The sequence below is a fragment of the Sapajus apella genome, unplaced genomic scaffold (assembly GCF_009761245.1).
Source record: "Sapajus apella isolate SASKATOON/1434 unplaced genomic scaffold, GSC_monkey_1.0 scaffold130, whole genome shotgun sequence".
Lineage (NCBI taxonomy): Eukaryota > Metazoa > Chordata > Mammalia > Primates > Cebidae > Sapajus > Sapajus apella.
This window is the reverse complement of record NW_022437070.1, coordinates 2,947,053-2,964,292: the sequence shown is the minus strand read 5'-3', so window position 1 is coordinate 2,964,292 and position 17,240 is coordinate 2,947,053. Positions and strand designations below refer to the sequence as shown.

Below are 17,240 nucleotides of genomic sequence, written 5' to 3'. Positions count from 1 at the left end.
CTGAGGGAGGAGGGGCTGGGGTCTGGGCTCCTGGGTCTGAGGGAGGAGGGGCTGGAGGCCTGGACTCAGTCTGAGGGAGGAGGGGCTGGGGTCTGGACTCCTAGGTCTGAGGTAGGAGGGGCTGGGGGACCTGGACTCAGTCTGAGGGAGAAGGGGCTGGGGTCTGGACTCCTGGGTCTGAGGGAGGAGGGGCTGGGGGCCTGGACTCAGTCTGAGGGAGGAGGGGCTGGGGTCTGGACTCCTGGGTCTGAGGGAGGAGGGGCTGGGGGCCTGGATTCCTGGGTCTGAGGGAAGAGGGGCTGGGGGCCTAGACTCCTGGATCTGAGGGAGGAAAGGTTGGGCCTAAACTCCGAAGTCTTCTAGGATGGAGGGGGCTTGTATTTCGGTAATTTGGGGTCTCCAGGGGGAGTTAGGCCCTTGGAGCTTGGCCCCTGGTGGGTGTATCTTCGGGGATGAGGCCTGTGCTCCCCTCTAACCTTGGAATTCCCCTCACCTGACCCCACACCCTCCAGGACCTCAGGCACCTTCCCGACCTCCGCAGTAGCCCAGGGCTCCCAGCTCGTCATCCACGCGGTGGACAGCCTGTTCAACACCACCTTCATCTGCACGGTCACCAATGCCGTGGGCACGGGCCGAGCTGAGCAGGTCATCTTTGTCCGAGGTGAGTGTGTCTTGGGGGCCGTGTGTGGAGACCTGGGTGCGTTCCCCCGGAATTCCACCCTTCGGGGTTTGGGGGCTGCAGGTGGGGAGGCTGTGCGCCGGCCTGGGAGGCATGTGGACCCGCCTGGCTGAGGGGAGGGGAGGGTTGGCTTTCCTCTTGTGGCCTCAGGCTGGGGTCTGGATTTGGGATGCCAGGGTAGGTGACGGCAGCAGATGGGGGGTTGACGACCTTGCTCAGGGTTCTCAGAAAATAGAGGCCTGGGAATGGTCTAATTTCATGGAGAGATCCAGGGAGGCTGCCCTGGGCTCCAGCTTGTGAAAAAGACGCACACCCAGAGTCAGGCATGCAAACCTCAGAGACAGAAACCAGGAGCTCCCACGCCTAGAAACACAATCCGACCCCGAGGCTCGGAGCCAGAGAGAAGAAGTGCGAAGCCAGACCATCAGCCAGTGACAGAACCCGGGTCGAACTCACAACTGCAGAGCCCACAGCTAGAGAGAGGCCAGGACTGTCACAGAGCCGTGCTCCCCGGGACAGAGAGACCCATAGGCCCCAGAGCTGAGGCCAGAGACCCCTCCTGTCAGCGCCACAGCTGGCAGGACCACAGCCACAGACACTCCCTGTGCTGGGAAGTTCTGTCGCAGAGATGCGTCGGAATCCAGACACGCGCTGAGACAGTAGCCCTGCAAACCCATTGTCACCAAGACACACACCCAGGAGGACAGTGGCACCAGCCAAGACAGACTGAACGAAGCCAGATGACACCTGGAAAGAGACTTTTTTTTTTCTTTTTTCTTTTCCAAGTAGCTGGGATTGAACTTTTTTCTTTTTTTTGAGATGGAGTCTTGCTCTGTCTCTCAGGCTGGAGTGCAGGGGTGTGATCTCGGCTCACTGCAACCTCCACCTCCCAGGTTCAAGCAATTCTCCTGTCTCAGCCTCCAGAGTAACTGGGACTACAGGTGTCCACCACCACGCCCAGCTAATTTTTGTATTTTTAGTAGAGACGGGGTTTCACCATATTGGTCAGGCTGGTCTCAAACTCCTGACCTCAGGTGATCCACCTGCCTCAGCCTCCTGAAGTGCTGGGATCACAGGTGTGAGCCACCGCACCTGGCTGGAAAGAGGCATTCTTAGAAACACTCTAGGGCAACGGTTTATGTAGCACACCTGTGCAGACATGCAATGTGCATGCCCCCCAGAAACGTGACTGAAGGTGAAGGGACAAACTCCCAGACAGGGGCTGTCCCTATCATGCAGACAGCCTAGTCTCAGAGGGAGAAACAGACCCCTTTCCTGAGTCATAATGTTAGAACGCACACATGCTTGCAGGGACACCCAAGGGAAAACAGACCCCTCCTCAGGAATCCAGATCCAGCCAGGGAGACAGGACACCCCTATGGGAAACACTGTCGCAGACCACAAACCCAGAGAGACAACTGTCCCGCTCCGGGCTCGCCTGACTCACTGGGACGTGCACAGGCCCCTGGAGGGAGGCATCACACAGCACACTGGGGGCAAAACTAACCCCGGACAGCGACGGCCGCACACGGAGGAATGTCACCCCTCACACACAGATACTCCGGCGGAAACTCAAAGCCATTCAGGGAGGAGCTTGTCCCCGAAACTCCCCCAAACTCTCCAGAAACTCCGTTAGGGACATTCTCATTAAACAAATATGTGCTTCCTGTTTGCCAGGCACTCTTGCTGAGGTTGGGAATACAATGGTGAGTGAGCCACAGTCCCTGCCCTCAGCAGCACACCCAGGGGAGGGTCAGCTCCACCCACCCAGACACCAAACTGGAATTACACCCATAACCTCTACCCCAGATACACCTGAGCTGATCCCCTGTCCATGCACCCAGCAGGTGGCTCCAAGGTGGGGGCCTGCAGAACACAGACGCAGTAGAGAAAGACTCAGCGCTGCAGAAAGACACCCCCAGCTCCCCCCGACGGTGGCCACAGAGCCACCCACAGCCAGCAACATCAGTACTAAGACCTACAGATAATGCCTGCGGAAACACGCATGCTCCAAGCACCCTAGAAACCCCTTCGCAGGCAGTGAGCACCCCAACAGCCACAGCCAGAGGAGACACACTCAAGGCTGCTGGGGTCGCTCTCAGAGGCTTTCTGAGCCACGAACCCACATCCAGGCACACACAGGCCCGTCACAGACACAGTGTGGAGTCCACAGCAGCATGAACCTAGGTGCACGCGCCACACCACGGGACACATCTATCTTTACAGACTCAAGAGAACTTTTTTTTTTTTTTAAATAGAGACAGGGTCTTGCTATGTTGGCCAGGTTGGTCTTGAACTCCTGGCCTCAAAGCAATCCTCCTGCCTCCGCCTCCCAAAGTGCTGGGATTACAGGCATGAGCCACCACGCCCAGCCCGAATCAGAACTTTGACCCCCAGACACATGAACAGACTTAGCCTCGAGTTCCAAAACACCGATGCCACCTCCAGAAACAGACAGGCTCAGCCTAGTCCAGTTAGTGACCGGCACTCCCAATAAGGAGGAAAATCTGTTTCCCTCCTCACCCCAGTGTATAGAGATGTGTGTACCACCCTAACCCCCCAACCCCGCCAAAAAGATTTTATCCTCCTGTTTTGTTTTTATTTTTTAATGCTATTTTCAAGTCACTAAGCTAATCTGACAGCCCGCTAGGTCATGACCCTCTATTTGAAAACAACAGAAACAGATGTCCTTCCTGGGTCTCAGCCCGTCCTATGTGTAGAGGTGTGGAGGTGGGGTCAGGTGTAGGTGAGCCCTCCGCCCACATCTGTCCCAGTTAGGCCTTGCATGCGGGAGCGGGTAGGTTCTGGTTACAATGATTTCTGTCCCTGGCATGGGGCCCAGGAGCCCCATCCATCCCTGCTCACACTTCCCTCCTCAGCACTCCATGATTTCCTCTCTCCACCTCCCCGCTACCTCCCATGCCCCCATCTGCACCTGCTCAGCATCCGCGAGAGCACTAAGGAAGTCCCACTGTCCCAGTCTGTGAGAACCCCCCCCAGTTTTTTTTGTTTTTGTTTTTTTTTTGAGATGGAGTCTTGCTCTGTCGCCAGACTGGAATGTAGTGGCATGATCCTGGCTCACTGCAACCTCTGTCTCCCAGGTTCAAGCAATTCCCTTGCCTCAGCCTCCCCAGGAGCTGGGATTACGTGTGCATGCCACCACGTCCAGCTAATTTTTGTATTTGAGTAGAGACGGTTTCACCATGTTGGCCAGGATGGTCTCGATCCCCTGACCTTGTGATTTGCCTGCCTCGGCCTCCCAAAGTGCTGAGATTACAGGTGTGAGCCACAGTGCCCAGCCAAGAACCCCATTTTAGATGCTGGGGATGAGTGGCTGCTGAGGAGGCGGCCACAGCACTGGGAATGAGTGCTCCCAGTCACTCGACAGGGCAGAATTACCAGGATTCTGTGGCCCTCTGCAAAGAGCTTTGGGATCAGACAGCCTCCCACTGAAACCCAGCTGTCCTCCACCAAGCGGGTGTGCCCCTGAGCTCGCAGCTGTGCGAGGACCCCACAGCACACTCAGGGAGGGCTGCAAACCCAGGTGCCTCTGGGGACCCAGCCAGTGACTAAGTGGCCAGTTCCATTGTGTCCGAATTGCCAGCTTCCACTCAGCTACAGCAATCACCAGAGATGGGAGTTTGGTGATGGGAATTTGGTGTTCTCAGATCTAATTTTTCCCCCATAAGAGACACCTGGATTTTTAGGTGAAATCACTTGGTTTTTGAGAGGTTCGCTAGCTATTTAAATGTTGCAAAACACAGACACCTGGGAACCACTGGGGCCTCCCTTCCTTGTACAAAGTGCTCAGGCCGTGGTGAAGGGCGAGGGGCTTCCCTTCCCCCCACTTCCTCCTCCTCCTCCATTCTTCTGCCTAGATGCCCCCTAATTTTGGTCACTCCCCCCATCCTGCATCTCCCCTGCCTCCTCACTGCCCAGAGCTGTCCTGGTGACCTTGTGTCTCCCTTTCTCTCTCTCTCACCCGTCCTCTCTCTCCTCAGAAACCCCCAGGGCCTCGCCCCGAGACATGGGCCAGCTGGTGTGGGGGGCCGTGGGGGGGACACTGCTGGTGCTGCTGCTTCTGGCTGGGGGGTCCTTGGCCTTCATCCTGCTGAGGGGGAGGAGGAAGAGGAAGAGCCCCGAAGGAGGAGGAGGAGGTGGAGGAGGCAGCGGCGACGGGGGCTTCTTCGATGCGAAAACTCAGGTGCTGGGAAATGGGGACCCCGTCTTCTGGACGCCAGTAGTCCCTGGTCCCATGGAACCAGATGGCAAGGAGGAGGAGGAGGAAGAGGAGGAAGAGAAGGCAGAGAAAGGCCTCATGTTGCCTCCACCCCCAGCCCTTGAGGATGACATGGAGTCCCAGCTGGATGGTTCCCTCATCTCGCGGCGCGCAGTTTATGTGTGACCCGGACACAGACAGAGAACCAGGCTGGGCCCCAGCAGGGCCACGCCAGCCTACAGTTCCAGACTGGTTGGACCTGTTCGTCTGGAGGACACTGGAGTGGAACGCTGCCTCCCACTTCCCTGGGACTTGGAGGGAGCTAGAACTGCACACTGGATGCCTCCCGTCTCTAGGGCTGCATGGGGAGCCCTGGGAGTTCAGCCATGGGGACCCAGAGAGGACCCCACCCCCAGAGACTTGGTTTGGGCTCCAGCCTGCCCCTGGCCCCGTGACACTCAGGAGTTAATAAATGCCTTGGAGGAAAACATCGGGGGTGTCTTGTAATACATCAGACCCCTCCTTGGGTCGTGGGGAAAGAGGGGTTGGGACAGGGACCCCTCGGTCCCAGGGGCTGGGAGGAGCCAAACCAGGTTCCCAGGGAATGGGATCCTGGCAGGGGTGAGACGGGGAAGGCTGCGGGCCTGCACTCCTTGGATGCTGGAAAGACACATTGGACGGCTGAGAATCATGAGGCTTGTGGAACTAGGATTCAGGTCCTGAACTGTGGGCTCAGAGGCAGGGGCATGTGGACTTCTAGGTCCCAAGACAGAGGCTGCCTTTCTGGATCCTGTGGCCAGCCGGGTAGGAGGCCCGAGTTCTCTGAACTCCTGGGCCTTCAGGTGGAGGTGGAGGTGGAGGTGGGGGTGGGGGCAGCCAGGTTCCCTGCGTCCTGGGAGAATGGGGGGTGCTGCAAGCCAGCCATGCCTCAGCCTCAGACCTCACCTCCACCATGCTGCTGAGGGTCCCTGAAGGGGAGAGCTGCTCCCCACTCCCATTCTCAGGGGCCCTAAGGGCATGGGTAGGCGCGGTGCTGGGGAAGTCCCACCTTTGTCCACCCCCACAGTGGCTTCCCTAACCGCCTCCTCCACCCTTGCCCCCATCGGTCACCCAAGGGACTTTTCAGTGACTTCCTGGGAGTGGCAGCAGCTTCCTTCAGCCCCTCTCAACCGGAAAAGCAAAGACGGAGGGGGTCCTTGACTTCCCAGGCTACCCGGGTCATCACTGCCCTCCTGAGCCTCCCTGCCTCCTCTGTAACACAGGGCCGGTGTTCACATCGGCCTCACAAGGCTGTAGCAGGACCCAGTCGGGACGCGCCCATGATGCCCTCATGCAGCCTCGTCGACCTCCACAGACCCCACCGAGCCCTGTGCCAGGCAGTGCTGGGGCCGCCTCGGTGACCTGCACAGACCCAGTCCCGCCCTCCCAGTGCACACGGCCATAATGACCACGGGAAAAGCAGCTGTATGTTTAGGATGAAGATGTGTGTGCAGATTGAGGGGCAGTTTCTCCGTCACTTGCCCACCCTCTGAAGGCCTCCAGAGGATGCCAGGCTGTGGAACAGGAGCAGTGGAGAGCCAGCAGTCCAGCATCTTCTGGAAGCTTCCTCCCCATCTGGAGAGTGAGGCTGATGCTCGAGTGACCCCCTGGGCTTTTCCATACTTGTTACTCACTTGGTTCTTTATTGTCTGCCCACTCACCCCACCCGGGCAACAGCAGGGCAGGGGCGGGGAACCGTCACCGCCTGGCACACAGTGGGTCCTTCTAACACACCCACCGAACACCTACCGTGTGCTGGACCTCAGGTGCACGGTCCAGTGTGGAAATTGGCAAGTAAACAGGTAACCACTTCAAAAACTTTTCCATTAGAAGACTTGGAAATGGGAGGTGCTAGGAAGAGGCGCCAAGGAGCACATGGGCTTCACCCCTTTTTCTGTCTTGTGTTGTTTTTTTGTTTTTTTTTTTTTTGAGACGGAGTTTTGCTCTTGTTACCCAGGCTGGAGTGCAATGGCGCCATCTCGGCTCACCGCAACCTCCGCCTCCTGGGTTCAGGCAATTCCCCTGCCTCAGCCTCCTGAGTAGCTGGGATTACAGGCACGCGCCACCATGCCCAGCTAATTTTTTGTATTTTTAGTAGAGATGGGGTTTCACCATGTTGACCAGGATGGTCTTGATCTCTTGACCTCGTGATCCACCCGCCTCGGCCTCCCAAAGTGCTGGGATTACAGGCGTGAGCCACCGCGCCCGGCCTTGTTTTTTTTTTTTTTGAGACAGAGTTGTGCTCTGTCTCTTGGCATGATCTCGGCTCACTGCAAACCTCCGCCTCCTGGGTTCAAGTGATTCTCCTGCCTCAGCCTCCCGAGTAGCTGGGATTATAGGCATGCATCAGCATGCCTGGCTGATTTTTGTATTTTTAGTAGAGATGGGGTTTCATCACGTTGGCCAGGATGCTCTCCATCTCCTGACCTCATAATCCTCCTTTCTCGGCCTCCCAAAGTGCTGGGATTACAGGATTACGGTGTGAGCCACCGCGCACAGCCTTTTTTTTTTCTTTTATAGAATGGGCATGGTCTCTCGGTGTTACCCAGACTGGTCTCAAACTCCCAGGCTCAAGCGATCCTCCCACTTCAGCCTCCAAAAGTGCTGGGATGACAGGTGTGAGCCACTGTGCCTGGCCCCAGCTAATTTTTCAATTTCTTCTAGAGATGAGGTCTTGTGCTCATTGCCCTAGCTGGTCTTAAGCAATCCTCCTGCCTCGGCCTCCCAAAGCACTGGGATGACAGGTGGCAGCCACTGCCCTGGGCCCTGACCCCTTTCCTGATAAGTGGGAGGAGATTCCAGTCCCCAGAGGAGATTCTTGATCTCAGATTTCTGCCCCCACATTCTCTGCCTTCTAGCCTTTTCTGGTCCTGTCTCCTCTCCTCTCATCTCCCCACTCTCCCCAGCCTCATTCTGCCCCGGCTACATGGTCTCCTTGTTGTTATTGTTGTTGTTGTTTTTAAGAGATGGGGTCTTGCTATGTTGCCCAGGCTGGAGTGCAGTGGCTATTCACAGGCACGATCCCACTACTGATCAGCACGGGAGTTTTGACCTGCTCTGTTTCTGACCTGGGCCGGTTCACCCCTCCTTAGGCAACCTGGTGGTCCCCTGCTCCCAGGGGGTCACTATGTTGACACCGAACTTAGTGCAGACACCCCCGACAGCCCAGAACTCCTGGGCTCAAGCGATTCTCCCGCCTCAGCCTCCCGAGTAGCTGGGACTACAGGCACGCGCCACTGCGCCCAGCTTTCTGTTCTTTAAAAACACAAGGCTGTGAGTGAGATGGGACCTGAGTGGGGGACCCCCTGAATGTGCCCCATTCCCAGGGTGCAGCCCTGGAGTGTAGGATCCCCTCAAATTGTCCAGAACTCCCAAGTATGCAGCTCTCTGCTGCACGGACAGCTCAGATCATGTGACCAAGTACATTTCTTTAAAAAAATACAACACAAGGCAAGCCTAGTGCAGTGTAATCCCAGCACTTAGGGAGGCCGAGGCGGGAGGGTCACTTGAGCCCTGGAGTTCAGTGCCAGCCTGGGCAACATGGCAAAACCCCATCTCTACAAAAAATTTTAAAAAATAAAAATAAGCTTGCGTAGTGGCACATGCCTGTAGTTCCAGCTTCTCCAGAGGGCGAGGTGGGAGGATCGCTTGAGCCCAAGAGATGGAGGCTACAGTGAGCAGTGATCACACCAATGCATTCTAGCCTCGGTAACAAAGTGAGGCCGTCTCAAAAAAAAAAAAAAACCATAAAACCTCACAAGCCTCCGGCAGGGCCTCTGGCTATTTGCGCTGCCTAGGACGCCCCAAGACACTCTCATGGCTCATCCCCAGTGTCTCTTTCAGGTCTTTGCTCAGCTGTCACCTTGCAGTAAGGCACGGGCCCTCCCACTACCTTTGGGGACCCCACTTGGCAGGTCCCCTCACTTCCACACTCTCTATTTTTGTATTTCCCATGACTTACTCCCATCTAGCATGTGAGCTATTGTTCTGGTTTGCTTACCGTTGGCCTCCCTGCTCAACCAGAATCCAAGTTCCGTGAAGGTAAAGACTTTGTATGTTGTGTTCTCCACTCACGTCCCAAGCGGGGCACACACGGATGCCCCTTCTTCATGCTCAGTAGGTTGAGCCAAATGAAACAAAGTCCCCTTCCCTCGGGAGAGAACATAGGCAGGCAGGCGATGATGGGGGGTGGTAGCTTGGAGTAATGAGCCGTGTCTTCCTCCTTGAGACCCCCTCACACTGTCCCTCTCCTTGCAGAGACCCCCAACACAGCCGGCGCAGGAGCCACAGGCGGCATCATTGGGGGCATCATCGCTGCCATTATCGCTACTGCTGTGGCCGCCACGGGCATCCTTATCTGCCGGCAGCAGCGGAAGGAGCAGACACTGCAGGGGGCAGAGGAGGATGAAGAGTAAGTGATGGGCCCTCAGACCAGACTGGGAGAGGGGTTGAAGAACTGGGGAGTATGGAGTAGGGGCAAGGGTGGGAGAAAATTCTCCAGAATCACTGTGTGAAACAGACCAGAAGGAACTGGGACCTACGTGGAATGGGGAGGTGTGGGTTTCTCTCTGCCATAAAGTACGGGTATGACTGCTCCGTTCTGTGAAGACTCATCACAGTCCAGGTTCCTGCTACATTGTGGCTCCCACATTCCAAGATGGCTCCCCACTCTTCCATCAAACTCTGCACGCAATAGGCCGGGCCCAGTGGCTCACGATTGTCATCTCAGCACTTTGGGAGGCCCAGGCCGAGGCCGAGGCAGGTGGATCATGAGGTCAGGAGTTTGAGACCTGGTGACCTGTGCTTGTAGTCCCAGCTACTTGTGTGGCTGAGGTAGGGGTGGGAGCATGTGGAGGCTGCAGTGAGCTATGATGGCACCATTGTACTCCAGTCTGGCCAATGAAGTGGGACCCTGTCCAAAATACAAAAAGAGAGAGAAAAAAGTGAAGTAACTAATCAGGAACAAAACAACAAATTGCCCTGGCTGGACGCAGTGGCTCACGCCTGCAATCCCAGCACTTTGGGAGGCCTAGGCAGGAGAATCATGAGGTCAGGAGTTTGAGACCAGCCTGGCCAACATGGTGAAACCCCATCTCTACTAAAAATACAAAAATTAGCTGGGCGTGGTGGCACATGCCTGTAGTCCCAGGTGCTCAGGAGGCTGAGGCAGGAGAATCGCTTGAACCCAGGAAGCAGAGGTTGCAGTGAGATGAGATCAAGTCACTGCACTCCAGCCTGAGTGAGGCTCTGTCACCAAAAAAAAAAAAAAAGGCCAGATGAGGTGGCTCATGCCTATAATCCCAGCACTCTGGGAGGCCAAGGAGGGTGGATCACGAGGTCAAGAGATCGAGACCATCCTGGTCAATGTGGTGAAACCCCGTCTCTACTAAAAAATACAAAAATTAGCTGGGCGTGGTTGCATGTGCCTGTAGTCCCAGCTACTCAGGAGGCTGAGGCAGGAGAATTGCTTGAACCCGGGAGATGGAGGTTGCAGTGCACCAAAATCGCACCACTGCATTCCAGCCTGGCACCTGGCGATAAGGCAAGACTCTGTCTCAAGAAACAAAAAAAAGTTGTCCCCCTGGCATGTCCCATACTCCTGTCTGTGTGAGCCTGATAAATTTTGAAAACCCAGCAGGTGTGGTGGCTCACACCTGTAATCCCAGCACTTTAGGAAATTGATGCAGGTGGATTGCCGGAGGCTGGGAGTTTTAGACCAGCCTGGGCAACATGGCAAAACCCTGTCTCTACCAAAAATACAAAAACCAGCTAGGACTGGTGGTATGTGCTTGTGGTCCCATTTACTTGGAAGGCTGAGATGGGAAGATTGGCTGTGCCCTGTAGGAAAAGGTTGCAATGGCCGGGCGCGGTGGCTCAAGCCTGTAATCCCAGCCCTTTGGGAGGCCGAGGCGGGTGGATCACGAGGTCAAGAGATCGAAACCATCCTGGTCAATATGGTGAAACCCCGTCTCTACTAAAACTACAAAAAAATTAGCTGGGCATGGTGGCGCGTGCCTGTAGTCCCAGCTACTCAGGAGGCTGAGGCAGGAGAATTGCTTGAACCCAGGAGGCGGAGGTTGCGGTGAGCAGAGATCGCGCCATTGCACTCCAGCCTGGGTAACAAGTGCGAAACTCCGTCTCCAAAAAAACAAAACAAAACAGGAAAAGGTTGCAGTGAGCTCAGATTGTACCACTGCACTCCAGCCTGTGCGACAGAGTGACACCCTGTCTCAAGAAGACAAATTTTGCATCCCTCCCCTACCTCAGACTGCTCTGAACTATTTTTCTTTTTTTGGTTTTGTTTTGTTTTGGAGTCGGAGTCTCACTCTGTCACCCAGGCTGGAGTGCAATGGCATGATCTCGGCCCACTGCAACCTCCGCCTCCTGGGCTCAAGTAGTTCTCCTGCCTCAGCCTCCCAAGTAGCTGAGATTATAGGCGCCCACCACCACACTGGCTAATTTTTGTATTTTTAGTAAAGACAGGGTTTCACCATATTGGCCAGGCTGGTCTCTTGGCCAGGCTGTTCTCAAACCCCTGACCTTGTGATTCACCTGCCTAGGCTTCCAAAGTGCTGGGATTATAGGCGTGAGCCACAGTGCCTGGCCCTCTTTTTTTTTCTTTTTTTTTTTTTTTTTTTTTTGAGGCAGGTTCTCACTGCGTCGGCCAGACTGGAGTTCAATCACAGCTCACTGCAGCCTCTACCCCCACCCCACCCATTTCAGCCTCCCATATAACTGGGACTACAGGCGCAAGCCACTACAGCCAGCTAATTTTTGTAGTTTTTGTAGAGATGGGTCTAGACTGCCCAAATTGATCTTGAACTCCTGACCTCAGGCAGTCAGCCTGCCTGGGCCTCCCAAAATGCTGGGATTACTGGCATGAGTCACTGCAGCTGGCCTATTTTTCTCTTCTCAGATTTTGTACGTGTGACCCCTGTAAAACCCCACATTCATTCATTGATTCAGAAAGTCACCACACAGGCCCAGGCCCTAGGGGTTGTGACACATTGATGAGACAAACACATAAAAGTGTCCCCACAGGCCAGGTATGGTGGCTCACGCCTGGAATCTCAGCACTTTGGGAGGCCGAGGCCGGCGGATCACCTGAGCTCAGGACTTTGAGACCAGCCTGGCCAACATGGTGAAACCCCGTCTCTACTAAAAATACAAAAATTAACTGGGCATGGTGGTGTGTGCCTGTAGTCCCAGGTACTTGGGAGGCTAAGGAAGGAGAATTGCTTGAACCAGGGAGGCAGAGGTTGTAGTGAGCCGAGATTGCGCCACTGCACTCCAGCCTGGATGACAGAGTGAGGCTGCATCTCAAAAAAAAAAAAAAAAATTCACAATTCTGGATCAGGCATGGTGGCTCACACTGTAATCCCAGCACTTTTGGAGGCAGAGGCGGGCGGATCACTTGAGCCCAGGAGTTGGAGACCAGCCTGGGCAACATGGTGATTACCCATGATGTAGGGGGCCCAGAAAGATGCTGTTCTTTTTGAGACGGAGTCTTGCTCTGTCGCCCAGGCTGTAGTGTAGTGGCGAGATCTTAGCTCACCGCAACCTCCGCCTCCTGGGTTCCAGTGATTCTCCTGCCTCAGCCTCCCGAGTAGCTGGGATTACAGGCATGCACCACCATGCTGGGCTTATTTTGTATTCTTAGTAGAGATGGGGTTTCTCCATGTTGGCCAGGCTGGTCTCGAACTCCCAACCTCAGGTGATTCGCCGCCTCGGCCTCTCAAAGTGCTGGGATTATAGGCATGAGCCACCGCACCCGGACAATCTCTCTTTTTCTTTTCTTTTTTTGTTTTTTTGTTTTGTTTTGTTTTTGAGAGGGAGTCTCACTCTATCGTCCAGGCTGGAGTAGAATGATCTCAGCTCACAACAACCTCTGCCTCTCAAGTTCAAGCAATTCTCATGCCTCGGCCTTCCGAGTAGCTGGGATTACAGATGGGCACCACTGTGCCCAGCTAATTTTTGTATTTTTTGTGAAGATGGCATTTCACTATGTTGGCCAAACTGGTCTCAAACTCCTGGCCTCAGGTGATCCGCCCACCTGGCCCTCCCAAAGTGCTGGCATTACAGGCGTCAGCCACTGCGCCCAGCCCAGCACCGTTCTTTCTTTCCCTCCCAGAGCTCACAGTGGGGCATGGTAATTATGAATAACATTTCAAGTACAAACTCAGTAAGTGCTGTGAGGGAGAAGTAGTTAGGTATGACCACGTAACAGGAATTCCTGATCTGCCCCGGGGAAACTGGAAGGCTTCCTGGAAAAAGAGGAATTCGTGGAATGAATAAAAACTCTTACTCCAGGCAAGAAAAGCGGGCAGAGGAAAGGAAGACCCAGGCAGAGGGAACAGCACCTGTTATAACCCTGGAGTGGGAGGGATGCTCTGGTCTTAGCCTCCACTTAACCTGCTTCCTGCCCCACAGCCTGGAGGGACCTCCCTCCTACAAGCCACCGACCCCAAAAGCGAAGCTGGAGGAGCAGGAGATGGTGAGCACTTTCCCTGCAGCCCAAGCTATCCCCACCTCCACACCCACCCCAGGGCTGGGAGGAGCCTGGCAGGGAGAGGCTGGCTGGGTGGTGGGGGCAGTTTCTGACCTCCCCTCCCTTCTCCTGCTGCAGCCCTCCCAGCTCTTCACTCTGGGGGCCTCGGAGCACAGCCCACTCAAGACCCCCTACTTTGATGCTGGCGTCTCATGCACTGAGCAGGTAGGAGCTCCTGGGAAGACAAAGGCGGGTTGGGGGTCTGGGTTGAAGGGCCAGGAGTCAGGCCTGGTGGAAGAGGTCAAAGACTAAAGGTCATAGCTCAAGGTCAAGGGTGTGTCCCTGGTTGGTGCTTAATGCATTGAGATGTGTTCAGGATTCCCTGTGGGGAGGTCAGGGGTAGGAAAGCACAGGATACAAGGTTAGAATTTAAAGTCACCTGGGGTCTGGCCATGGTGGTTCACACCCGTAAACCCAGCACTTTGGGAGGCTGAGGTGGGACGATTACTTGGGCTCAGGAGTTCGAGACCAGCCTGGCCAACATGGTGAAAGCCTGTCTCTACAAAAAGTAGCCGGGCATGGTAGCAGGCTCCAGTAATCCCAGCTACTCAGGAGGCTGGAGGCAGGAGAATCGCTTGAACCCAGGAGGCAGAGGTTGCAATGAGCTGACACTGTGCCATTGTGCTCCAGCCTGGGAAACAAGTTTGATCGAAACTCTGTCTCAAAAAAAAAAAAGAAGAAAGAAAATTGATTATCTACATTTGCTGGGTACTGTGCCTGAAGCTGGGACGAGACAAATGAAGTCACTCCCCTCAGGGGTCTACTGAGGTCAGGACTCAGGTACTCAGGTTTAGTTCAAGGCCCAAGGGGTTGTTTCAGGCTCAAGGTTAAGTACTTGAGATCAAGACTGAGGTGAATGGTTCATGGGGAAAGATTTACAGAAATCAAGGGACAAAGATGAGTCCCAGGATCCACAGGGTGAGGTGCATAGCTGGGCTTTGGATTAGGGGTGGACCGAATGAATGTCCCAATGCAATATGGCCCCAGGGGATAAGGAATGAGGTGGCATCTTGTTAGCATGAAGAGAGGGTGGTCAGGATTTTGGTGTCAAGGGCAGATTGGGAATCCGTATCATGCATAGGAAGTGATCTTGAGTTCCCATCCCCTTTCCACCTCCAGGAAATGCCTCGATACCATGAGCTGCCCACGTTGGAAGAGCGGTCAGGACCCTTGCACCCTGGAGCCACAAGCCTGGGGTCCCCCATCCTGGTGCCTCCAGGGCCACCTGCTGTGGAAGCCATTTCCCTGGATCTAGAGGATGAGGAGGGGGAGGAAGAGGAAGACTATCTAGACAAGATCAACCCTGTCTATGATGCCCTGTCCTACGACAGCCCCTCTGATTCCTATCAGGACAAAGGCTTTGTCATGTCCCGGGCCATGTATGTGTGAGCTGCCATGGGCCTGGCTTCTCAAGTCTCACCTGTTGATCCCTTAGCTTTCTTGCCAAGGATCTAGTGACCTGACCTCTGGCCAGGCCACTGTCAGATAACACATATCCATCTCATTTGTGACTTCTACCTTGGTGGCTCCACTATGAGCCCTAACCCATGATCCCAGAGAATCTCACCATGATAATGGAATCCTGGTAACTTTATCTCATGAGGCAGGAGGTGGGGAAGGTGCTTCTGCGCAACACCTGACCCTAAGGACTCCTCTCTCAGACTGTGACCTTATACCATACCTCTCACTTCCCACCAATGCCTTGACTCCCCCAAATCACAGAGAAGACTCTAGACCCATAATTTATCTTCAGGCAGTAAATTCCCAATAGGAGTGCTGAAGTGTGTTCCAAGATCTCCCTGCTGCTCAGACCTGAGCCCTCCAGGCAGCAGGGCCCCACTTACCCCTCCCCATCCTGTTCTCCAAACGTAGGGGAGAGGGGATTCCCCAGCCCAAGGCAGAGTTTTCCCTTGCAAGCAGAAGCCTTGAGGGTCCAGACACCCACCCCAATTCCTGCCTACTGAGCAACAGCCCCAGCCTAGGGCCAGATGGGGTGAGGCCCATGCAGACTGTTGCCTTGACTGCCCAGCCTTGGGAGAAGAATTTACTGTTAACTTGAAGACTACTCAATCATTTTACCCCTGCCCAATGGAATAGGACCTAAACATCCCCCTTCGGGGTAAAGTGGGTCACCTGTATTGGGGGTAGGGATTGATATTGTTTTATACACTACATTTCCTACAAAATGGGAATTTATACTTTGACCAGGTCTTGTGTTTTCTGTGGGATGTGAAGGGGATGGGGTGAGATATGAAGGGGAATGAAGGAGTCTAAGGGCTTGAGAATCATTGAACTAGGGGTCAAGAGAGTTAAAGACAAAAACAAAGGGCCAAAGATACAAAAGAATTGAGAGTCATGAGCAAAAATGTTGAGTAATGGAAGGAGATGGGGAGGGGTCCAGGGCATGGTGTTTAATGAACATGAATAATTGCAACAGCAGTCTGACCAATGGAACAAAGATAAAAATAAGAATGGGCGAGGTGCAGTGGCTCATGCCTGTAATCCCAGCACTTTGGGAGACTGAGGTGGGAAGATCGCTTGAGCCCAGGAGTTAAGAGACCAGTCTGGGAAACACAGTGAGACCGTATCTCTACAAAATTAGCTGGGTGTGGTGGCACGCACCTGCAATCTCAGCCACTCTGGAGGCTGAGGTGGGAGGATCGATTGAGGCCACAAGTTCAAGGACTGCAGTGAGCTATGATGGCGCCACTGCACTCCAGCCTGGGCAACAGAGTCCAGCCCTGTCTCTAAAAACATAAAAATTAAAATAGTAGTACCGCAAGTATGAGAGGGTCAAGTTTAATGAATAAACAGCAAGTAAAAATAGACCAAAGGCAAAATCATGAATAATGTTCTAATAGGATCTCAGAATATGGCGGGTAATAAGCCCGAATGAATGAGCCAGAGGCAGAGTGATGAATAATGAAAAAATAGGGACTGGGGGCCGGGCGTAGTGGCTCACACCTGTAATCCCAGCACTTTTGTAGGCTGAGGCGGGTGGATCACCTGAGGTCAGGAGTTCAAGACCAGCCTGGCAATCAAGGTGAAACCCCATCTCTACTAAATACAAAAAATTAGCCGGGCGTGGTAGTGTAGGCCTGTAGTCCCAGCTACTTGGTAGGCTGAGGCAGGAGACTCCCTCGAACCCGGGAGGCGGAGGTTACAGTGAGCCGAGATCATGCCATTGCACTCCAGCCTGGGAAACAAGAGCGAAACTCTGCCTCAAAAAAAAAAAAAAAAAGAAAAAGAAAATAGGGACGGGGGGCAAGGGAGGTAATGGACAGGAGTTCACGGATCCAAACGTGATGGTTAATTAGAGAAGAGCCGGAAGAAGGACGAAAGTGAACGGGCAGGCTAGGGCTAAAAGCAGTCCGGGCAATGAAACTCAAATGAATGGGTAGAAGGCATGATGGGTAATGGGAGAGGAATGAATGAGCCAAAGATAGAAGCCGCAGTGACGCGAGGAACAAGAGGTATGATGGGTAATAAAAGGGGTGGGTCTAAGGCAACTTTTCGGTAAGAGGTGATGGGGGCATTATGGGTAACGAGGAGCAGCGCAGGGTTCGCAGAAGAGATTAGAATTCTCCCGAGGCACTCTGGGAAGGGCCAGCACTTCCGGTTTTAGGTCAGCTACTCGGGACCAGAGGTGGGATGGGTGCCCCGTTGCCGCGCTGCCTGGTGGGACGCGAGGCCTGACCTTGCTCTCTAGCCGCCTCTGCCGCGCAACCCACCTTTACCTGTCCTTCGACCCTGGC

General features: G+C 54.5%; 1 protein-coding gene across 2 annotated transcripts in view; it reads left to right on the top strand.

Annotated features, from left to right (window-relative positions):
- The window catches only part of NECTIN2 (nectin cell adhesion molecule 2), a 41,524-nt gene extending 25,835 nt beyond the window's left edge, over positions 1-15,689 (top strand). Inside the window, exons 5-9 of one of the 2 annotated variants that reach the window (XM_032262699.1) lie at positions 513-661; positions 9,195-9,348; positions 13,368-13,431; positions 13,564-13,650; positions 14,605-15,689. In XM_032262699.1, coding sequence (XP_032118590.1) covers positions 513-661; positions 9,195-9,348; positions 13,368-13,431; positions 13,564-13,650; positions 14,605-14,874 — 724 coding nt within the window. In that variant the 3' untranslated portion in view covers positions 14,875-15,689. Of the gene's footprint in view, positions 1-512; positions 662-4,680; positions 5,391-9,194; positions 9,349-13,367; positions 13,432-13,563; positions 13,651-14,604 lie in introns of those variants that run through there. The other variant, XM_032262700.1, reaches the window with a different exon arrangement.
- Positions 15,690-17,240: the final 1,551 nt, after the last annotated feature.